The 24890-nt window shown below is 40.2% G+C and overlaps 1 protein-coding gene across 1 annotated transcript; it reads left to right on the top strand.

Moving 5' to 3' along the window:
* Positions 1–17655: 17655 nt before the first annotated feature.
* On the top strand, positions 17656–24433 carry LOC112087757 (uncharacterized protein At3g60930, chloroplastic-like). The gene is made up of 5 exons (XM_024157628.1): positions 17656–17721; positions 17832–18122; positions 18232–18295; positions 18378–18610; positions 24110–24433. Exons 1-5 carry the CDS (start codon positions 17656–17658, stop codon positions 24431–24433), a joined length of 978 nt encoding a protein of 325 aa, XP_024013396.1.
* The last annotated feature ends 457 nt before the right edge of the window (positions 24434–24890 follow it).

Genomic DNA, 24890 nt, shown 5'->3' with positions numbered 1-24890 from the left:
TAAAAACTCTCCAAACAATATACTCAAAATTTGTACTTTATATATCTTGAAACATTAAGGGTTTATACATTGCTTATTTTATGTCTTCTATAGGGTGATAAAGTCATGCGACGTTAGTCGATAATTACGTTGCTGATTTCTCAGGAAGTATTGCTGAAGGTGACTGGTTTCTCTTAGTTGACTTTGATCTTATTCCCGTGACTGAAAAGTTCAGGTTCACATCGCATCATTTCAAAATCCGTTGGAAAGATACAACAGTTTTCCATAAAATTACATCTCGAGGTAAAGAGCAATTTTTGAGCTTCGTAACGTTTGATAAAATCAAGGCCGATATAGTCGACACTTCGATTTCTGTAGGTATTTTATTTCAAATTAACCTTTTTAGTACAATCTGTAATTCTATTTTTCTGAATAAAATATAAAAATAAACAACGACTTTTTTTTAGATCTAATTGGTCAAATAATAGATGTTGGAAGATTTGTTGGCCGCTCTTCTTTAAAACGAAGTCGTAGTTGTGGGAGTGTGTTTTTCGAGCTAGGAGATGCGAGGTTTGTTTTTTATTGTCTTAAATAATTTATATATCATGTTTGTGAATATTTTATCATGTTTATCATTGACATTAAGCTCTCTGATTTTACTAATTTGTAGCGGTCGTCGTTTAAGTGCATCTAGATGGTGATCACTCGGAATTTTTTTAGGATCTCTACTTAATTGCAAACAACCTATTGTCATCTGTGTTTTAAGGTTTATAAAGGTGATCCAAGTGCATGACATCTGGATTGTTACAACAACCTTCAAATGTAGTAAAGTTTTGATTGATCATCCATTCTCTGAAGTTCACCGATTCAAGAAGCTTATTTTAGAGACTTAGACATAGAACATTTTTTCTGAAGGAATATTTATTAAAGTTTGTTTTGTTTACTATCTCAAAATACCATTTTTCTATATTTGATTAATATTAACGGTATAATTTTATTTATTTATTTTATTATTTTAAATAAATGTTGTTCATCTAAAAAAAAATGATATATATTGAAAGTTTAACAAGAAATATTATACAATTTAACTATTATCCATAAACTCAAATATTAAAATATTATATAACTTCTTAAATATATAAAGTCCGCGCTTGGCGCGGACAGTCACCTAGTGTTATATATAAAAGACAATTAACTCTCTCCAGCTGAGTGACACATCAGCAATGGAAAGAGTGACATGTGTCACATCCAAAAATTTATAAAATAAATAATTAATTAAATTTAAAGTAAACACATTTTGTTAATGAAATCGTTTTACTTAACTGTGATTTACAATAGATTTTTAACTTTGTTTATGTGTTCTGTTTAAACAATGTGTCAAATTGGGTTCAATCAATAAAAGTTAGGAATTTAAATTGAAACTCAACATACTTTAATGATTTAAAATGTCTACGCGTATGATGGTTTAAACATTTTTTTTTTTGAGGAAATGTTAAATTTATTTATTTTTTATTTATTTAAATGTTTCCTTTACATATGCAATCTAAAAAGAAAAGAAATCAAAATATATATATATATATACAGAGATTCAAAACAAAGCAAAAAGTTTTTGCTTAAAATGTGTTTTAAGACTTTGTTCATCAACAGGTGCCAAACCAGGTTGTAAGGCCATCATTATAGCTTTGATCTCCTGCTGATCGCATAAAGCTCAGTCGGTTTCAGACAGTTATGTCCAAAATTGTGATCATAGTGACAGCTGGTATTGGGATTTCTCCATATCGATAGGCATTCCTCTCTCTCTCCAGACCAATGTCAAAGTTGCCTAGAATGTATATCATGCAAGAAACAGTTCTGTTCTATTCAGAATCCTTGATGTGAGCAATGGCACAATCTCATCCCACGTCAAGGAATAGAGACCTAATACTAATATGATCCTCCCTGAATCGGCACTCTAAGACTGGATTTGACAAGCCTGAACTTCTGAAATACAACGGACTGAAGGTAAAGGTATGAATCGAGGGGTCGCACAAAGGCTGCGGAAGACCTTTGATTTACCGGTTTGATTCTGAGGATATTACACACCTAAAAATCGGGTGTTTGAGAGATATAACACACTCACAAACTAAGATGTTCAAAGAACAAATGATCTTTACTTTAGAAAGGTTTTTAGATAAAAGGAAGATGGTTTCTCAAATGAGATTACAAGAGAATATAAAGGAAAAGAAGAGAGTCTCGGCCATCAATAAACATGTCTAGGAAATACAAGTGTGAGCTATCTAAGTTGAATTCAAATATCCCCACACGCTCCTCTTCTCTTGGCCGACTCTCTCTTGGGCTAAACTTAGTGGACCTTATTGAAAGGGTGATCCAACCTTGCCTCATTAAAAACCCATCACTAGAAAACTCATTGGGACAAAACTAGTGGTGGGGAAAAAGAGTACAAGATTGGATCACAAGTCCACTTAGCTTCAAGGACTTGGATCACAACCAAAGTATTTGTGATGAACTCTTTTCCCTCTTGAGCCGAGTGTTGTGCTCGCCTTAGAACTCCTCATACGGCCTCCTTAAGCTTCTTAGTCCTTGATCTTGTCATGGGGCCATTCGGAATGACTAAAGCGTCTTCTTGTTCAGACTCTTACTCCTCAGCTACAAGCTCTCCTTCGTCAGGTTCTAGCTCTATGTCTTCAGTGCTGTCCATGATCACATCATCTCACCTTTCTTGAAAAGGATTTGACCTCAAATCTGGATCATCTGCATAAAAAGGAGCTAAGTCAGCAACATTAAAAATCGGACTCACTTTGTACTTACCTTTGAGATCAATATGATACGCATTATCATTGATCTTTTTTGTGATTTTAAAAGGGTCATCAACTCTTGGCATGAGCTTAGATTTCATTTCTGCTGGAAATCTTTCTTTCCTCAAGTGTACCCACACGAGGTCTCCTTCTTCAAAGACTAGCTTGTGGCGGCCTTTGTTGGCGTGTTTAATATACTGCTTTGTCTTCTCCTCTATGTTAGTTCTAACCTTCTCATGGATCTGCTTTATTAGTTCAGCCTTCTTTTTGCCATCTACACTTTCTCGTTCACTTAAAGGCAAGGGAGTTAGATCCAAGGGAGATAAAGGATTAAAACCATAGACAATTTGGAACGGAGAATACTTAGAAGCAGAATGAACAGAATGGTTATATGCAAATTCTACATGCGGCAAACAGTCTTCCCAAGTTTTGAGATTCCTTTTAATCAGGGCTCACAACAATGTAAATAAAGTTCTATTAACTACTTCAGTTTGCCAATCAGTTTGAGGGTGACAAGTAGTGGAGAACAATAATCGAGTGCCTAACTTAGACCATAGGGTCTTCCAAAAGAAGCTTAAAAACTTGGTGTCTCTATCAGACACAATAGATCTAGGCATGCCATGCAATCTTACGATTTCTTTAAAGAACAAATGAGCTACATGCGAGGCGTCATCAGTTTTGTTGCATGCTATGAAGTGTGCCATTTTAGAAAACCTATCAACTACAACAAATATCGAGTCCTTTCCGGTCGTAGTTCTAGGTAATCCAAGCACAAAATCCATAGATATGTCATTCCAAGGATGTGAAGGTATAGGCAAAGGTGTATACAAACCGTGAGGCTTAAGAGTGGACTTAGCCTGTTTACATGTTGAGTACCTTGCACAAATCCTCTCCACGTCTCTCTTTATGTGTGGCCAATGAAAATTGTCTTGCATTACTTTCATGGTTTTAGCAATCCCAAAATGCCCCATGAGGCCACCTCCATGAGCTTCCTTGACTAATAAGTCTCGAATAGAGCAGTTAGGGATACACAATCGATTATCAAAGAAAAGAAATCCTTCTTGTCTAAAGTATCGGCCACTAGCAAACTTTTCACAGGCTTGGTATATCTCTTTAAAATCAGTATCAGAAGCATACATATGTTTTAGCTGTTCAAAACCAATCAACTTAGCATCAAGAATAGAGAGTAGAGTATACCTGCGAGACAATGCATCAGCTACAACATTGTCCTTACCTTGCTTATACTTGATGACATAAGGAAAGGTTTCGATGAACTCGACCCACCTGGCGTGTCTTTTATTAAGCTTTTGCTGTCCCTTCAAATGTTTAAGCGACTCATGATCGGTGTGTATGACAAATTCCTTTGGCCACAGGTAGTGCTGCCATGTTTGAAGAGCCCGAACTAAAACATATAGTTCCTTGTCATAAGTTTGATAGTTTAAAGTGGATCCTCCGAGTTTCTCACTAAAAAAAGCTATAGGCTTCTTATCCTGCATCAAAACTGCACCAATGCCTATACTAGAGGCGTCACACTCTATCTCAAATGTTTTAAGGAAATCAGGAAGAACAAGTAAAGGGGCATGAGTGAGCTTATCCTTTAGGATCGTAAAAGCTTCTTCTTGTGCTGATCCCCACTTGAATCCCACATATTTTTTTATGATCTCAGTGAGAGGGGCAGCTAGAGTGCTAAAATCTTTGACAAACCTCCTATAAAACCCGGCGAGACCATGAAAGCTCCTCACATCTCCAATGTTCTTAGGGGTTGGCCATTCCCGAATTGCTTTAACCTTTTCCTCATCTACTTTGATGCCATCTGCACTCACCACAAATCCTAAAAACACAAGGTTATCTGTACAAAATGCGCACTTCTTCAAATTTGCGTAAAGCTTTTCTTTCCTAAGCACATCTAGCACCGATTTCAAATGATCAATATGCTCTTCCAAGTTCTTGCTATAAACTAGGATATCATCAAAATATACGACTACAAAAACTCCTATGAACGCTCTAAGCACATGATTCATTAATCTCATGAATGTACTAGGTGCATTAGTTAACCCAAATGGCATAACAAGCCACTCATATAGCCCATGCTTAGTTTTAAATGCAGTTTTCCATTCATCCCCTTCTTTCATCCTAATTTGATGATAGCCACTTTTTAAGTCTATCTTAGAAAAGATACTAGAACCATGTAATTCATCTAGCATATCATCAAGCCTAGGAATGGGGTGTCGATACTTCACCGTGATATTGTTGATTGCCCTACAATCGATACACATGCGCCAGCTTCCATCCTTTTTGGGCACAAGTAGTACAGGCACGACACAAGGGCTCATACTCTCTCGGATATGTCCCTTCTCCATTAGCTCATTCACCTGCCTTTGTAACTCCTTAGTCTCCACCGGATTGGTCCTATATGCAGGCCTATTAGGCAATGATGCACCAGGCACAAAGTCAATTTGGTGTTCTATGCCTCTTATGGGTGGTAACTCTTTCGGATTATCCTCAGGAAACACATCTTGATATACCTGCAAAAGATCATTCATTTTACTCGGCAGAGCCGGTGCCAAGTTAGCAATATTTGCAAGTGCTTCTTTAAACACAAATAAAAAGATAGGTTGTTTGGAAATGAGAGCTTTCTTAACATCACCAGCCCGTAGAAAGAAATTAGAAGATTTCTTAGGTGGTTTCTCTTTTTGCTTCATTTGGACTTGATCCTGGTATACCTCTTGCGGTGTTAAAGGAATCAATGTGATTTTCCTGCCATGGAAAACAAAAGAATGCTTATTAGTAAAGCCATCATGTAAAACTTTTCTATCGGATTGCCAAGGTCTCCCGAGAAGTATATGTCCAGCCTCCATTGCTAGCACATCGCACAGAACTCCGTCTTCATATTTTCCAATAGAAATAGGCACCAAGACTTGATTCTAAACCTTCATTTCCCCGGTTTCATTTAGCCATCACAACTTGTAGGGTCTCGGGTGCTTGGTCATCTTTAGTCCAAGTTTCTTGACCATTTCCTCACTAGCTACGTTTGTGCAGCTTCCTCCATCAATAATGAGACTACAGACTTTGCCTTGGACCAAACAACGGGTATGAAACAAATTTTCTCTTTGCTCTTGCTCTTCTTCTTTGCTTTGAATGTTCAAGGTCCTCCGAGCTACAAGTAACTCTCCACTAGCCGGTATAGGTTCATATTCCTCAGTAGATTCGGAGTCGTCTAGCTTTTCTTCCTCTAACTCAATTTCTCCGCTTTTTAAGAGGACTATTACCCTCTTGTTGGAACACTCATTCGCGTAATGACCTCGACCATGACACTTGAAACATCGGACGTCTCTAGAACGAGTTGTTGTAGCTTCTGGCTTGCTTCTGATGTCTTGAATCATTACTGGTGGCTTGGCATCTGATTTTGGATTCACCACTGTCTTGTTATCTCTTTGGTAGCTCGGCTTTTATTCCTTTGAATAGTTGGCCTTAGTAGGGATACTAACTCCATAATTAGTTTTAGCCGGATGCCTTCTCTTGAGCTGTTGCTCGATCAAGATTGCTTTGTGCAGCATCTCTATTTCTTCATATTGTTGCATCTCTAGCCGATCTTGGATCTCTCGGTTCAGTCCTCCCAAGAATCTAGACATTGTAGCTTCACTATCTTCAGTAATCTCAGCACGTAGCATTAGAGTTTCCAGTTCTTGATAATAATCTTCCACCGTACGACTGCCTTGGGTGAGTCTCCTGATTCGTTGGTGTAACACCCAGTGATAATGACTCGGCACAAACCTTTTTCTCAGCAAAAACTTCATTTCAGACCAAGATTCGACCGGATACTGCTGGTTACGTCTTCTAGAAGTCACAATTTCATCCCACCAACTTAGTGCATAGTCGTAAAACTCTGTTGCCGCCACCTTAACTCGGTTTATCTCAGTATAGTGTTGACAATTGAAGACCAACTCAATCTTTTTTTCCCAGTCTAGGTACGCATCAGGATCATTCTTGCTGTGAAATGGAGGAATGCGTAGCTTGAGGCCTCCTAAACCATCTGGAACCGTAGCCTTATCTTCTTTAGTTCGCCGATGCTTTCCTCTACTACCTCTAGACGAGCTGCTCTCTTGGCCATAGTATATATCGGCCTCCTCATCTCTGGTGCTCTTATTTGGCTCTTGAACCTTTTCTTTTTCCGTGATCTCTTCTCCTCGTTTCTATGTTTGATCTCGAATCAGAATGATGCTGTTGCATCTCTTGTCTGAACTCTTCAAGTTGAGAGGTCATGAGTTTCTTCATCTCGGCCATCATGGCTTCCATCATTAGTTTATTGAAACCATTGACACTGGTCTCCTCGTGTTGATCCGACATAGTTCCTGAGACCAAAGACAAATAGATCACTAGAGATTTGTCCCAAACTCGATTAAGTACAAAGATTGACTCTTCGTGTTCCTCACAAAACCTAAAACCCTAGAATATGATCGGTTTTCATTTGAACTTAAACAGATATGGCCGATGATGTGAACCGATGATAGAAATTCGAAAGACACAATGATTTACTGATGAAACTTGACAATACAATTATAAACACTTAGATCTATATGCGGACTTGATAGATCTAAGAATATGAGATCGAAAATGAAATGGATAGAAGCAACCTGATGAAATCGCTTCTCCAGTGACTAGAGTGTTCTCTGATACCACTTAATAGGATCCTCCCTGAATCGGCACTCTAAGACTGGATTTGACAAGCCTGAACTTCTGAAATACAACAGACTGAAGGTAAAGGTATGGATCGAGGGGTCGCACAAAGGCTGCGGAAGACCTTTGATTTACCGGTTTGATTCTGAGGATATTACACACCTAAGAATTGGGTGTTTGAGAGATATGACACACTCACAAACTAAGATGTTCAAAGAACAAATGATCTTTACTTTAGAAAGGTTTTTAGATAAAAGAAAGATGGTTTCTCAAATGAGATTACAAGAGAATATAAAGGAAAAGAAGAGAGTCTCGGACATCAATAAACATGTCTAGGAAATACAAGTGTGAGCTGTCTAAGTTGAATTCAAATATCCCCACACGCTCCTCTTCTCTTGGCCGACTCTCTCTTGGGCTAAACTTAGTGGACCTTATTGGAAGGGTGATCCAACCTTGCCTCATTAAAAACCCATCACTAGAAAACCCATTGAGACAAAACTAGTGGTGGGGAAAAAGAGTACAAGATTGGATCACAAGTCCACTAAGCTTCAAGGACTTAAATCACAACCAAAGTATTTGTGATGAACTCTTTTCCCTCATGAGCCGAGTATTGTGCTCGCTTTAGAACTCCTCCTACGGCCTCCTTAAGCTTCTTAGTCCTTGATCTTGTCATGGGGCCATTCGGAATGACTAAAGCCTCTTCTTGTTCAGACTCTTACTCCTCAGCTAAAAGCTCTCCTTCCTCAGGTTCTAGCTCTATGTCTTCAGTGCTGTCCATGATCACATCAAATACCATAGCTTCTCATATCTGTTTTGAATAGATACATTCGAAAAACAGGTGTTTCCTTGTCTCCATCGGTGAGCAGAAAGCACAGGCGGTGTAAATACCTTGACCCCATAGAGCAATACAATCTCTTGTGGAGAGCATGTTCATCATTTTTATCCACATAATAAACGCAAACTTTGGTGTAGCATTTTGAAACCACACCAAATAGCTCCAAGCTTTCTATGGCTTCTCAGTTCCGATGTTGTACCACCTTACTCTAGACAAAAATTTTGCAGGTAGATTTTGCAGCAGCGATGGCGTCTTCGATTGAGCTCAGAGTATCGCTTTGATGATTTTTTTCCTGTGTTTCTGCCACACCAAGTGCAAGGAATAATTGATGTGCTTGTGGTGAGGGAACAAGTTTGACCCTAATAAAAACAAATGAAAGCCGCAAGTGCACAACTAATTAGTTGTAGTACTTAGGGATCGAATCCACAAGAATTTGTGTGCCTAATATTTTTCTACGGTTTCTAAGTTTATGTCTGGACTAAATCAGTTTTAAGGGGTTGGTGTTTGTCACCAGTTAAACTAAAACTAAAGAAAGCAAATAATTTAATCCTAAAAAACAAGTATAAAATCGAATGAAAACAAAATGAAATTAGCAGAACTTCGAACGAGTGAAAAATACAAATCTAAAAGAAGCAAATGTAAATCGATTAAGTTGTAAATAATGATTAAAGACGATGGGCTTTCAGGAACTCTACAGGAATCATAATCGGTTTCAAAACTAGGGATTTTAGATTGGGATTGACAGATATCAAAATTTCTAGGGTTCTAGAGCTAGAGTACGGCGGTATGACTACGTCACCGTCGTGATCAATATCAACTGTCTCTCGTAACCCTGGCCATTAGGTTTCCACTCTGGCCCTGGAAGGGAGGAGACACAGGAGCTTGTACATGACTCTTTAGTACTCACGACTTCGCCGTAGGTAGGTTTCCACTCCTACAGAAAAATTGCCCGTTTCATTCTAGGTTGGATATTTAATGAAACTTTCGCAACACTAACTATCTAGATAAGTTACGAAATGACCAATCAAGCATACATACATTAAGAATAAGAATAAACAGAGAACATAATTAAAATCTCAGATCTAAAAACCTAGATGTCTTATTCGATTATGAGAGCCCCTTTCATGAACCCTATGCCTAACTCGAGATATACTCAGACATGGCTGAGGTCGACATCATCATTTGTTTTGGTGGAAGCAATAAAAAACAGTAAATAAAATAGATGAAAGAAAGTTTCTCTATTGATGAACTCAGAATTGGAAAAACGGATGGAAAAGGTGTTTCTGTAAAAAGTATGAAAGTGACATCTAAAAAATGACCTAAATGACTTGGGCTTCAGAGATGGGCTTCTTAAGTCGGAGATGCCTGGCCGCGGTCACATGAAACGTGACCTTGGGGAGGTGCTTGGCCACGGTCGCGTGGTATGGGCGTGGTGAATAGCCTGTTGGCCGCGGTCCCGTAGTTTGCTGGCCGTCTTCAAATGTTGATAACACCGTATTTGTACACATTTTCACCATTGATTTCAAATGCTTTTTCAAAGGTTTAAATCAGTTTTAGGAGCTTTTATTATGATTTCTCTATATTTGTAGTTTCAAGGCTCTTTTTAGGAAACTTAGGCAAAAATATGGCAAAATGGAAGAAATCAACATTTTGGCTAGAGTGAGACCGTCATAAGTTCAGCCTCAAATGAAGACTTTCTCACAGTCTGATCCAGCTCAAATTCGGAGACATTCACGAGGAGACAACCAGTTTTCCATAACACTTTACATAAGGAAGAACCAACGGTGCAATCAAAAGATACATGGAGAACAAGTTGACAAAATTCACCAGTCGCACAAGATTCTCACCCGCGGCAAACAAGCATTTTACCTGCCCCGAAAGACTCTCACCCCCGGTGGACTCATGCCGAGCCACAAGGCCCAACATCAAATCCCATTTCGCCATTCCTCTTCAGAGAAGCCCTAAATGAGACCTGGAAGACATTAGAACCTATAAATACATTTTTTTACCAGCCCTAAACGGGTGTGTGCTCCTGTAATGAGATTTTGAGCCACCAAACTTTGTTTTTCTAGGGTTAGGCGATGGAGAAAGGGATTCTTCCATGGATCCATTGTTTTTTTCCTTTTTATCTAATAAACTTTTCTGTTTCATCTTTTGCATTCTTTCATGTCTTTTATCATTCCTTGTATCATGTAGATCTCTGTCTCAGAGAGTCAAGTTGCTAAAGAGTCATCAATAGGCATACATGTTCGATTAGGATTTCTAAGTTTCTAAACCATATTCTGGATCTAATCTCTTCTAAGTTGTTCATATTGCATGAGAGTAGATTCATGACCTATTCTCTGAGTCTAGGATCGATCAGAGCCACGAGAGTGCTGTATCAGATCATCCATACCTAGATTTAGAAGAACATAGTCGCTACAGGAGTCGAGAGCTACCTGTAGAGAAGATGTGAGCAAAAATGAATTCAATAGTTAATGCATGATCTTATTTCTGGCATGAGAGCGAGAGTTAATCATCAGATTTGAGTGATTAGTTGATTAAATGGCGAGAGTTGGTTAATCATACACATGTCTATTCCACTTCCATGAAGATCCCAGAAAACAGATGAAGATAAATCGTCCGGAGGCTAATTGGAAATGCTTTGGCATTGATTAGAGTAAACCAGAGAAGTCTAAATCGCCCACTATGAGTCTAGAGTCTATAGTTTGAGTCGAACACCCTTGATATATTCTTTTAGCAACTCATTTGCATTGCATTTTATTTCCCGTAAATACTAAATTAGGATTTAGTGTAGAACCCATAACCAAAAACCCCAAATCCCCATGAGTTTTATAAATTTAAAACTTTGGACCAATGTGCTTCCAAAAGATGAGCAACCCTAGGCCCACCAATCAAGATTTAGTCGCTGGAGGTCTAAACCCAGAAGGTTGAAGTCGCAGATGACTATATATATGTCGAGGTTCTGCCAAATACCATAAAAAGTAAACCAAACTCATAAACACCCTAACTTTTTATTTTCTGCTTATTCTTTCTTCTACTTGCCCTAGTTTCAGAATCCTTGAAGAATGGATCATTCAAGAAGAAACCCTAATCCCGAGCAAAGGTTTTGCAACCTGTGTGAAGCTCCCTGCGGAGATGAATCACCATTCAGGCGTGATTCTAACAACATGGATCAGAACCCTCATCCGAACCACCACCATGGAGACTCGCGAACTCCAACCTTCCAAGATCCTTATTCGCCACACCTGGTGAACCGTCGACCATCTCATCCCTTACCTCATCAGATTCTGCACTAGAACTATGAGAACAATCGATTTAACATCCTGTTTAATCTATTGGAAGCCAAGCTTAATCAGTTCCTTGCTTCCCAAGCCCTCGTTGAAGCTGCCCTGCATACAAGGATAGATGCCATCACCATCGACCTTAACAAGAAGTTTAATGACCTCTCTGAGCACGTGAAGACACTGGAGGATCAGAGAACCAAAGACAATAAAGTGTTGAATCAGAGGATGGAATCTGTCGAAAAAGAACAAGTGAAGAACAAGTTCAACATTCGACAAAGTGAAAGGGAGCTGCAAACCCTAACTTTCAAGATCGATGACTTGGATAAGGAGCTGAATGAAAGCAAGAATCAAACCTACGACTACACATTGGAGCTGTGGCAAGGCATAGCTTAGGTTTAAAACAAGACAGAAGAGCTTGATGCTACTTTAGATAAAGCTGTCTATGCTTTAGATGAAGTGGAGGAGAAAGTTGAAAATTTTTCTAAAGATCATAAGGAGTATGATCAGAACACTGGAACCAATGATTTGGATACCCAAGACGTGCCTGACAACCACTTGAAACAAGAAAACAACAATGGAGAAGAAGAGATTAAAGAAGCTATCATGGTGAGCCGGAAAGAGCTGACCGCGGCTGCGACGCCTGCACCCGTGGCCTGGACCACTTCCACCGCGGCCCAGAGCATTTCACCTGCGACTAAGCTTAATTTTTCAGACTTGGAGTCCTTTGAATCTCTTTCTAAAACCTGTTCAACTGAAGACCGACCCCTTGTGACTAGATCTAGGTTGTTTGATCAAGCTATCTTCTCAATCATTGCACAAGCATCAAAAGAAAAGGAAGAATCCAATACTTATGCATCTTGAAACATGGTTTACACTTGTGAGAATGAGTTCAAGAGCAATTCTCAGAAGGTGAAGAGTATGGTTTGTTTGTTGAAGATGCAAACCCTAGGGACAATTCATCTGATGAAAACTCAGAACCAATAACCAAGAGAATATCCACAGAGAGACTGATCAAATTCAACAAATTTGTGAAGTCCATTCCTCTCTATCTCAGATTCGATGACATCTGGAAGCAAGGCTGCTTTCAAGTTTTCTTCAGATACAACAAGGAGACTAAGGAGAAACCTCCACATATTTCAGAAGAGCCAGGTATCTATATTTTCCTAGATCATCACCTGATTCAGTTGTTTACAGGATCCATCTCAAAGATCAAGAAGCCAGTGACTACAGAAACAAGATCAGCAAAGAAGCACTTGAAGAATTCAATCAAGTAGTTCAGACTCTCCCCAAAGGAATTTTGTTTGCAAAAGCATGTAGGGACTACATGATCGGCCACTTCTTCTGTGATAGCAAAGACTCTATCCAAGAGATGAAAGACTTGTTCACACACGCCCAAGAAGGTAGACCAGTTCGAACTCTGCACAAAGTTCAAGACAAAGGTCAATTTCTTATCTCTTGTGACATTAGAGGTGAAATATTCCTCAATATTCTTTTTGATTCTGGAGCTTGCATTAACATGATGTCCAAAGCTACTGCATTGAGACTTGCCATTAAGCACATTTCAAGTACCAGATCCTATTTGATCTAAGTCTTTTTCTTTGCAAAGTCTAGCTAAGGACTATAAACCAAAGCGCTTAATGGAAGACAACCCATTTAGGTACTTATTTATTTTTGTTTAACTTTCTTTTTGTATTGAAGTTTTGTTTTTATTTCAGGTCTTAGTATGCCTTCAAAAAAAAAACAAAAGGAAAATGAGCTGACCGCGGCCGAGAGAGGTTCAGCCGCGGCCAGGAAGCGTTTTGCCCCGCAACCAGCATCAGTCCGGCCACCCTTGACCACTTCCACCTCTACCTTGATTCAAATCAATCCTCATTTGATCAAGCACCACTCCACATCAACCACCATCCATCATTCAACATCCTACCACCTCCACAACCACCTCACAACCCATCACCAACACCAGGTAAGTTTTCTTTTCCTTCATCTTTTAAAATATTTACATACTCTATTTCTCATCCTTGCCTGATTTATTTCACACTGGGGGCAGTGTAATTTAAGTCTAGGGGAGGATTCCATCCCTTACTGACCACCTTTTCTTGCATGAGCCCTTGCATTCTGCATTTTTCTTAAAACTTTTCAAAAGTCTTAACTTTTCAAAAGTCTTTTGAGTTTCAAAAAGTGTTTTCAAGGGCCGAATACATTTTGAGGGAATAATGACAAAATCAATGATGATAACCAAACTGTCTGCTTCTACACCATCAGTTCATAAACAGCTCTTTCAAGGTTTAGTACTAGACTAGGCGGTACCTAGAGTACTTGCACTATAAAATCCCACCAGAGGACTTCTATTCATGGAGATTTTTTCTGACAGGATATACTAGCTCATTTTACTTGGACTTAATCTTAACATCTAATTTTCTCATCAATGGTTTTAAGAAGGCATCATGATATACATCTAGGACATCTTTACCTTATTGTTACCACTCTTTGTTGTCCTAGATGGCCAGTTCATCTTTAGCTGGTACCTTACCCTTAAACCAAACCTTCATGTTCAACCCTCATGCATTTTTTTTTTAAGTCTATGTCGACAGATATGTGCAAAAACGCCAGAGAAGGAGGAAAAACATAGTTTTCAGTCACTCAAGAGAAGAACTGAATGAAACCGGGAAGGAAATGTACCATGCAACCTCAGCAAGCCTCATGATGCCTCAGAATTTTCGTGCTCCCTAAGACTCTAAGTAAAAAGGCGGTTTTCCCTTTTAAAAAAAAAAACGAAAAAAGACAAAAAGAAAAAAATGAAAGGAAACCAAGAGCCTAAAGAGTCTTAGAAACCGAAAGAATTTGAGCAAAGGTAATAGGTATTCACTTAAAGAGTTATGGATTCACAACCTAGACAAAAATCCAAGTCTGATAGAGTTATAAGGAGAACCTGAAGAAAGGAGATCAGAAATCTTGAAGTAAGGAGAATGTGACTGGAAATTGTGGGTATCAACAGATCCATCCTCTCTTTCTGTTTTGCATACTATCATGTCTCTCCAGAAAAAGGTAACCCTAAACACATCAAGCCTCACCACTAAAAAGCCTTTTGATACCTAGCATTGAATGCCTTGTTTAATATCCTTTTGATGAGAATCACTGAAACCTTTCATGAATGTTAAGAGCTAGTTGACTAGAAGTTAGTTCTAAATGTGTGGATTTTCGCATGACGGATTAACAGATTAGTGATGTCGGTATTTTGGTGAGAATTTTCTAGACTTGATCTGATTGATGCATTGTCCACAATTAAGGTCTAGAGGTATGGTTGCTGACATTTTTGAGTTCCCTCTGATTTCAGTTGACGATATTTTTCCAGATTAGATCTTGTTTTGTTTGAGGGCAAACAAAGTCTAAGTGTGAGGGAGTTGATAACACCGTATTTGTACCCATTTCCACCATTGATTTCAAATGCTTTTTCAAAGGTTCTAATCTTTTTTAGAAACTTTTATTATGATTTCTCTATTTGTAGTTTCAAGGCTTTTTTCAAGAAACTTAGGGAAAAATATGGCAAAATGGAAGAAATCTATATTTTTGGCTCAGAGTCAGACCGTCAGAAGTTCAACCTCAAATTAAGACTTTCTCACCGTCTGATCTAGCTCAAATTTGGTAAAATTCAAGAGGAGAAAACCAGCTTTCCATAGCACTTTACATCAAGAAGATCCAACGGTGCAATCAAAAGATACATGGAGAACAAGTTGACCAAATTCACCAGTCCCGGAAGACTCTCACCCACGGAAAACAAGCATTTTACCTGCCTCGGAAGACTCTCACCCCCGGTGGACTCATGCCGAGCCACAAAGCCCAACATCAAAGCTCATTTCGCCATTCCTCTTCAGAGAAGCCCTAAATGAGACCTGGAAGACCTTAGGACCTATAAATACATTTCTTAGCAGTCTTAAACGGGTGTGTGCTCCTGTAATAAGATTTTGAGTCACCAAACTTTGTTTTTCTAGAGTTAGGCGATGGAGAATGGGATTCTTCCCTGGATCCATTGTTCTTTCTCCTTTCTATCTAATTAACTTTTCTGTTTCATCTTTTGCATTCTTTCATGTCTTTTATCATTCTTTACATCATGTAGATCTGTCTTAGAGAGTCAAGTTGCTAAAGAGTCATCGATAGGCATACATGTTCAATTAGGATTTCTAAGTTTCTTAACCATATTCTGGATCTAATCTCTTCTAAGTTGTTCATATTGCATGAGAGTAAATTCATGACCTATTCTCTGAGCCTAGGATCGATCAGAGCCACGAGAGTGCTGTATCAGATCATCCATACCTAGCTTCAGAAGAACATAGTCACTATAGGAGTCGAGAGCTACCTGTAGAGAAGATGTGAGCAAAAACGAATTCAATAGTTAATGCATGATCTTATTTCTGGCATGAGAGCGAGAGTTAATTTTCAGATTTAAGTGATTAGTTGATTAAGATGGCGAGAGTTGGTTAATCATACACATGTCTATTCCAGTTCCATGTAGATCCCAGAAAACAGATGAAGATAAATCGCCCGGAGGCTAATTGGAAATACTTAGAAATCGATTAGAGTAAACCGGAAAAGTCTAAATCGCCCACTATGAGTCTAGAGTCTATAGTTTGAGTTGAATACCCTTGAGATATTATTTTAGCAACTCATTTGCATTGCATTTTATTTCCCGTAAAGATTAGATTAGGTTTAGTTTATGACCCATAACCAAAAATCCCAAACCCCCATGTGTTTATGACTTTGCTTACTCTTCCAATTTGGTGTTATTGCAGATTAGACATCTTCCCTGTAGATCGACACCCTAATTCCTACAACGTACATCTGTGCACTTGCAGACACTAGGGTTTTATAAATTTAAAACGTTGTACCAATGGGCTTGCAAAAATATGAGCAACCCTAGGCCCACCAATCAAATGTCTTCGGGGCAAATGGAAAATTTTGAGATCCAACCGTTGAGTCTCCAAACCAAGTGCATTTGAAAACTGGTTGAGTCTTCTTTTAAGTATCCAATTTTGGGGGTGATCAGACGGTGAGAAGGTCTTCGTCTCTTTTGTGAGCCAAAACTCGCACAACCAAAAACTTGTTAAGAAAAACTTAAGAGATCCAAAATTTCTAGGGTTTATCGCAAGAACAGTAAGATCGAAAAGAGGCTTTTCTTGCTGGAAAAGTTATTAAGTATTATTACTCTCGAGTTATGAAAAGTTACATATTGGATCGCATGAATCGTTTATTTATACTAATTCTCTAAACCGTCTTGCCGAGAATCTCGGGAGAGATTTTCAGAATATTTCCTTATCGCTTCGCGCAGCCACCGTCATAATGATTTTTCCTAGGGTTTTACTGGGCTCATGTCCTTAATGACTTCTGCTCGGCCCATCTTCACTTGTGCGCAGCTCTGCCCATCTTCTCTCGTTCACGGCTCGACCCATCTGAGCGTCCTTCACGCGGCTCGGCCCGTTTATCGCCTCCTCGCAGCTCGGCCCATTTACGATGTTGGGTACGGCTCAGCCCATTTCTCTTATGTGGGGGCTTGGCCCGTATCCGATGAATTACTGATTCTTCTTGCCAAAGCGGCTCTCCCTGATGTTTAATTATTCTTGAGATGATTTAAACCGATTGGGGTGAAACCGACCCCAACAGTTAGCCCCCCAGCTCGTCAGTTTTGGAGACGAGAATGAAGAGGTTCATCATTCCTAGCTGTCAAATTAACCATCGAGTTAAACCTGTCGCGGAACAATTCCAAGCGAGATGTGTTAGGGACAAGATTTCCGAGCTAGTAAAATGATAAGGTGACGTTGTTAAAGGATAATGCCGAGCCGTTATAAAGACAAGGTGACTGATATGGGAGACCATGCCGAGCCGTTTTAGCAAAAGTTATGCCAAGCCGAATAAACAACGAGGCGTTATGTGAGAGTCGTGCCGAGCCGAATAGACGACGAGGCGTAACGTGAGAGTCGTGCCAAGCCGCGTAGACGACGTGGCATTATGTGAGAGTCATGCCAAGCCGGATAAACGACGAGGCATTACGTGAGAGTCGTGCCGAGCCGTGTAGACGACGAGGCGTTATATGAGAGTCGTAGACGACGAGGCGTTTGATCCAATGGAAGCAAAGCACGAGATAGAGTGTTTAATGGCAAGTCGAGCCTCTTCTTCCATCGGGCGAACGAAGTCGCGAAAGAAAAGACAACGATCGGATCCTCCCGGCTCGTCGTTATCTTCTCCTGAATCGCTGGATGCTCTTAGGGTTTGTTTTGGTATCTCCGAGGAAGTAGAGTTCGTCGTACCGACGCCCAGCACCGTGCTCATCTCCCGCCTCCCGATCATTTCACTTTGTACGAGGCGTTCTACGACCTATGCTTCCTATGGTTTCCCATTCCCGAGGTGATTCGTGAGTATCTTTGGAAACACAAGATCTGCATTGGTCAAATCATGCCGAGGGGTTTGCGATATATGATCGGGATCTTGGTGCAGAGTTTCGAGTGTCATGTAGACATCGAGCTCGACCATTTGCTGAATTTACTGGAGATTCGCAAGGCCCCTGGCGGAAAAAAGTTTTATATTTCTGCTAAAGGCAACTCGTAAGATAATCGGCAGCTTTCCCAGTAAGGATAGTTTCTGGGACGTACGCTTCTTCTTTGTTCAGATTAACGGGGCGTCGATTGGCGACGGCTTTATCAGCAAGATCAAAACTGATAGGAGACCGATTGGTATCCGATCGATGCCTTGCCTCGGCTCGAAAATATTTTGGGTTTTCGTTCTTAACCTTTGCTTTGTTGTTTTGTTTTGCAGTTCGTGAATTTCTTCCCCGGTGCCCTGACGATCTGTTCGAAGTTTGGGATACACTAGCTGCCAACCGAACCCATTGGAAACGCCATTTCTCGCTGGAAAGAGTCGAACGAGCCCGGTCTATTGTTGCGGGTGTCTTAGTTAGCTCTGAACTATCCAACTCATCGGGCGATACTCGCGACAAGATGGTGATGGAGATTTTCCGGGAGAGAAAGAAAAGAGAAGCTGAGGAAGCGGCAAGACGAGCCGAATAGGCTGCCAATAAAGGTGAAAACGAGCCGAAAGATGCGCAGTAAGCCGAGAACGAGGCGCCCGTGGTCAGCTCAGGGGACAAAGGTGACAAGTGCATTGGTCATGAGGAAGGTGTGATTGCCTGATGTGGTCGTGTCGGTGTCGAGGGTTGTCAAGTTTTACCCTAAATGAAATCAATTAGGGATCGAATCCACAGGGAAGGAGGAACTTTTTCTACAAAAAGCCTTTGAAATAAGTATTAAGTAAGGAAGCCTAAAACCAAAACGGTTTTGTGGGGGTTTGGTAGTATGTTTAAAATGTAAAAACGAAATCTTCAAAGAAAATACGGGAATTAAATGGCGTAATAACTAAACTTAATGAAAATGACTAAAAATGAGAAAAACGGATATTCTAATTGCTTAAATGAAAATCTACTAAAAAAGAAAGTAAATATTGAATTAAAGCTTGAAATAAAAACAGTGTAAATCAATGGAAAAGAAGGCGTTGGGGTTCAGGGAAGTTTTCTCAGGGGTACGAACGATTCAAAACATTGCTAGAGAGTAAATTTGATAAGATCTTAGCTTAAACTTTTCGAACTGGAGTCACAGACGTATGAATACGCCAGTGTCGTGATCATAGACAACTATCTCTCTCAACCCTGACCAGTAGGTTTCCACTCTGGCCTGGAAGAGAAGAGATGCATTATGTTTAAGACTCGTCCTAATTCACAAATCGCCCATAGGTAGGTTTCCACTCCTATGTTTGTTTTGCTCTCCCAAACTAGATCTGATACCTGATGAACACCTTCGTGTCACCAAGCATCTGGATCAGATTGTAGTTCATGACGCTACTCTCATGCAGTAAAAACGAATTCAGAAGAAAAAGTTCTAAGATTCGGCTCAAAAGCTCATGGAATCCTCATCGAACATATAAATCCCCATCGAAAATCCCTTAATCCCAACAATAAAACTACTCAGACATAATGAACGAAATCAAAAGCATAGTATTAATAAGTATAATAGAAACCGAAATTGAAAAAGAAAGAACAAGAGTTCAAGAAAGCAAATCTCTCTCTCCCTAAAAGCTAAAGCAAAAACAATAAAAATATGAAGTAATGATAGATGATGATGAGATTTTCCACCCGTTTAGGGTTCCTAAGACATGTATTTATAGTGCTCAAGACCTCTCTGGACGTCACTTAGGGACATCTTGCTCTTCGCGTATCTTTAGATTGAACCGTTGGATTGCCAAGCTGTAAAGTGCACTGGAAAGCTGATACTTCCATCTTTAAGGTCTCCAAATTTGAGCTGGATCAGACAGTGAGAAGGCCTTCAATCAAGGGTGAACTTCTGACGGTTTGACTCTGAGCTGAAATCTGGTTTTCTATCCATTTTGTTAAGATTTTCCCTAAGTTACCTGAAAAGAGTCTTGAAACTACAAATACTAGAAAAACGTGATAAAAGTACTTAAAAGCAATTAAAAACATAGAAAAAGTATTTCAAAACGATCCATAAAAGTGGTCAAAATACGGTGTTATCAACTCCCCCAGACTTAAACCTTTGTTTGTCCTAAAACAAAGCAAAAGCCTAAACTGGTTAAGTGAAAACAAAAATAAGGAATACACAAATCTCATAGACATGAACTCCTAAACAAAAATAAGGAATACACGGTCAGGACTACGCGACCGCGGTTGAAGGGGTGTTTCCCGCGGTCCGAACACCTGCGACCGCGGGAGCTTATTTCGCGGCCTCTTCCTGCTTCTCCTTGGTTCCTGCTGGGCCGAGCAGGCAGGTACCATCCTTCTTTTTATTTTTTTTTCGGGTTTTTTGATTTTTTTTTGGCTTTTTTTTTGTTTTATAAGAAACACCTGAAACTAAGAAAAATTAAAAGATCAAAAGAAAAAGAAAGAAAAATCCTAAAGAAAACAATACCTAAATGGGTTGCCTCCCATTAAGCGCTTCTGTTTTAAGTCGTTTAGCTCGACTTTTGGTGTTGGACGTGACTTATTCCAATGAAGAAGACCTTGTCCTGAGACAAGTCTTTTTCGACATCTCCTTGCTTTGCTTAGCAGGTTCTTCGTCACTCCAAAGTTCTTCTTCAAACTCTTCTGCTGCAGAACGTTTTCCTGCTTTGCTGTTGTATGGAACAGCTTCTGTGAAAACATCTTTGTCGATATTAGCAAATGAAATCCTCCGGTTTGGCCAGTCCATATAGCTCCGGAAGTTGCTAGAAAAGACCATCCCAGAATCACTGGATATGTTACATCTCTCGTTTCGACAATGTAGAAGTCGACAGGCACTATGCAATCTTTCTCAAAGGAATTTCATGAGCTATTCCTTGAGGTGTTGCATTTGAATCATCAGCTAGGCTAATCTTTGCTTTAGTCCTGCGCAGGTGTCTAATACTAAGTCTCAAAGCAATTGCCTTGGACATCATGTTAAGACAAGCTCCAGAATCACATAGCACGTTTTTTAACATTTCTCCTCTAATAGAACAAGAGATAAGAAACTGACATGTAGTCTTGACCTTATGGAGAATTCGAACTTGCCTTTCTCTGTAGGTGTTGGCTGGTGTCTCGAACGCAGAATATGATTCACAAAAGAAAGCTGCAGCATCATATTCAATGATTGAATCGATGTATGGCATCTTTATCTCGCTGCATGTCTGGTTTTCTTGGATTGAAGAGTCAGCTGAATCTTCAACACATTCCTTTGCCATCATACAAGGTAATGACTCCTGCCAATCTGTTTCTTCATCTGAAACTTGGTTTTCTTCTTCCTGAGTTGCTTTTTTAGGTGCTGGAGCCTGAAGTTGGGACAGAAGGTGTATTATTTTCTTCTCAAAACCCGGAGGAGCATCTGAGCGACCAACTCCCGCGGTCAGAGGTGTCGCGACCGCGGGAAAAGTGCCCTTGGCCGCGATCAGGATGCTTGGACCCGTGGCTCCGGATATGACTTGCTCAAAGTCCGTTTCTTCCTTCTTGTACTTGACACGAACTTCTCCTGCATCTATATTGGGTAGACTAGCATCATATGAACTCATACCAGGGCTTTGTTGTGCATCTTCATCAGGATCTTTGGGAGATTTCTTAGAAAATCTCTCAACTTGCTCAATGTTGGGCATCTGCTCCATTCTTGCATCAATCTCCCGTGCTTTGAGCTCGAGTTTGTTCAGCCTGTGCTCGATCTCTTGCAACTCTTCGTCTGTCTTCTCTCTATACCAGGAGGCGGATTCTCTGACTTCTTTAATCTCCTGTTTTGATTCGACTATATCACTTGAGTTTTGTATGATGTCATACCCTTGTCTTGTCTGCTCTGTTGCGACTTGGTGGATCATCCCAGCTAGTGTTTGTGAGTCCTTGTGGGTTTGCTCTTCCAAAACTCGAACATGATTGGCCATATCATCGAATTTTTTGTTGAACTCTTCAGAGATTGAATCAATTTTCTTGAGCAGGGTGTTTTCGGTGAGAATATGCTGATCAAGGAATTGGTTTATCATTCCTTCGAGGCGTCCCAAACGTCTGCTGATCCTCAAGTTATCCTCTTGCTGACTAGGGTTCTGCAGTGGAGGATTGTAGGCGTGTGGCTCAAAGTAGGTCGGAGGAGGACCATAAGGATATTCCCGGCGTCGAACAGTCTCTCTGCGCCGGTGGTAAGAGTGGTTTGGCTGGCTGTATCGATCCATGTAGCTAAGATTTCGGGCTTGGTGTTCTTCTCTGCGTCGGGTGGCTTGAGGAGTGTTATAGAAACCTTCCTCATAGTGTATATTTCGATTTATAGGATCCATATCTTCTGAAATGGAAACAAAATAACCGAAAAATGGAAAGTTGCAGAAAAGGGGGTTCTAGAGTCGATTTACTAACCTTTCTCGGGGTTTTGCAGAAAAGAAAACGCGTGCCTACTCCGACAACGGCGCCAAAAACTTGATGTGGTCGTGTCGGTGTCGAGGGTTGTCAAGTTTTACCCTAAATGAAATCAATAGCCGCAAGTGCATAGCTGATCGATTGTAGTACTTAGGGATCGAATCCATAGGGAAGGAGGATCTTTTCCTACAAAAATCCTTTGAAATAAGTATTAAGTAAGGAAGTCTAGAACCAAAATGGTTTTGTGGGGGTTTGGTAGTATGTTTAAAATGTAAAAACGAAATCTTAAAAGAAAATACGGGAATTAAATGGAGTAATAACTAAACTTAATGAAAATGACTAAAAATGAGAAAAACAGATATTCTAATTGCTTAAATGAAAATCTACTAGAAAGGAAAGACAATATTGAATTAAAGCTTGAAATAAAAACGGTGTAAATCAATGGAAAAGAAGGCGTTGGGGTTCAGGGAAGTTTTCTCAGGGGTACGAACGATTCAAAACATTGCTAGAGAGTAAATTTGATAAGATCTTAGCTTAAAATTTTCGAACTGGAGTCACGGACGTATGAATACGCCAGTGTCGTGATCATAGACAACTATCTCTCTCAACCCTGACCAGTAGGTTTCCACTCTGGCCCTGGAAGAGAAGAGATGCATTATGTTTAAGACTCGTCCTAATTCAAAAATCGCCCATAGGTAGGTTTCCACTCCTATGTTTGTTTTGCTCTCCCAAACTAGATCTGATAGCTGATGAACACCTTCTTGTCACCAAGAATCTGGATCAGATTGTAGTTCATGACGCTACTCTCATGCAGTAAAAACGAATTCAGAAGAAAAAGTTCTAAGATTCGGCTCAAAAGCTCATGGAATCCTCATCGAACATATAAATCCCCATCAAAAATCCCTTAATCCCAACAATAAAACTACTCAGACATAATGAACGAAATCAAAAGCATAGTATTAATAAGTAGAATAGAAACCGAAATTGAATAAGAAAGAACAAGGGTTCAAGAGATCAAATCTCTCTCTCCCTAAAAGCTAAAGCAAAAAAAATAAAAATATGAAGTAATGATAGATGATGATGAGATTTTCCACCCGTTTAGGGTTCCTAAGACATGTATTTATAGTGCTCAAGACCTCTCTGGACGTCACTTAGGGTTTCTCCAAATGTGGGCTTCAGAAATGGGCTTTTTGGGCTCGGAGGTTGATGGCCGCGGTCGGGAGGACTCTGACCGTGGGGAATGAGTGTTTTGCCGCGGTCGGGATGCTTCTGACCACGGGAAATTGCTTGTTGGCCGCGGATGGAAGTGCTTGCCGGCTGGTTTACGGGACATCTTGCTATTCGCGTATCTTTTGATTGAACCGTTGGATTGCCAAGCTGTAAAGTGCAATGGAAAGCTGATACTTCCATCTTTAAGGTCTCCAAATTTGAGCTGGATCAGATGGTGAGAAGGCCTTCAATCAAGGGTGAACTTCTGACGGTTTGACTCTGAGCTGAAATCTGGTTTTCTATCCATTTTGTTAAGCTTTTCCCTAAGTTACCTGAAAAGAGTCTTGGAACTACATATACTAGAAAAACTTGATAAAAGTACTTAAAAGCAATTAAAAACATAGAAAAAGTATTTCAAAACGATCCATAAAAGTGGTCAAAATACGGTGTTATCATTGCCCCCGAGGTGACCTCTAATATTCCTGACGAGCAGAGGTTCTCCGCCGGTGCAACCAAGTTGGCCATCCTCGCTCTCCCGCATTTACCGAGGCCCCCGACTTCCAAACTTGTGAAACACGAAGCTGCGAATCGCAAGCGCTCTGCCGTGGAGAAGGGCAAAGGCATTGTTCTGGACAAAGACGAGCTGCTTAAGAAAAGGCAAAAGGCAGCTGTCGGCAAGCCAACCCCGAAAAATCTTATCGTGGACGACGCTACTGCTTCAGCCCAATTGTTCTTTGCCGCACCCCGAGAAGCTTAAGCGCCCAAAGTCCTATGTCGCGATGGCGCAGCGTGGTACCAAGGTTGGTCCCTCTTATTTTAACCTTTCTTAGTCGATTCGTTTAGCTCTAATTCTTTTTTTTTTTTTTTACCTTCGGTTCCTCGCCGCGGTGAACGAGCTGTTAGCGGGCTATGAATCTGACGCGCTCAAAGACGAGCGTCGTTTGGGCGAGACAAAGCAGGAGGCCACACAGTCGAAGGCTGAGTGGGACAAAGCACTAGCTCGAATCACCACGCTAGAGGAGGAGAAAAGGGCTATCAGAGCCGAGCTCGAGAAAACAACGACTCGATTCTAGGAATCTCGTTGTCAGAAAAACAACGAGATTGCTTCCCTGAAGAGGCAAATCGCAGTGAAGGATGCACTGCTCGAATCCCGAGTCAAGATCGCCCAGAAGGTAGCCAGACGTCGGCCGCGGCTAAGTTTTAGGAGCTGCTTG

The sequence above is a fragment of the Eutrema salsugineum genome, unplaced genomic scaffold (genome assembly GCF_000478725.1).
Source record: "Eutrema salsugineum unplaced genomic scaffold, Eutsalg1_0 scaffold_16, whole genome shotgun sequence".
NCBI lineage: Eukaryota > Viridiplantae > Streptophyta > Magnoliopsida > Brassicales > Brassicaceae > Eutrema > Eutrema salsugineum.
Note: the sequence above shows the minus strand (reverse complement) of the source record. Positions and strands in the feature narration are given on the sequence as shown.

Excerpts from the sequence above, each read along its gene's own strand:
- LOC112087757 (XM_024157628.1), top strand. The coding sequence starts at position 17,656 with ATGAGAGTCGTAGACGACGAGGCGTTTGATCCAATGGAAGCAAAGCAC. Across the intron at positions 17,722-17,831 it reads ACGAGATAGAGTGTTTAATG|GGTTTGTTTTGGTATCTCCG; the intron begins GCAAGTCGAGCC and ends GGATGCTCTTAG. Across the intron at positions 18,296-18,377 it reads AACTGATAGGAGACCGATTG|TTCGTGAATTTCTTCCCCGG; the intron begins GTATCCGATCGA and ends TTTGTTTTGCAG.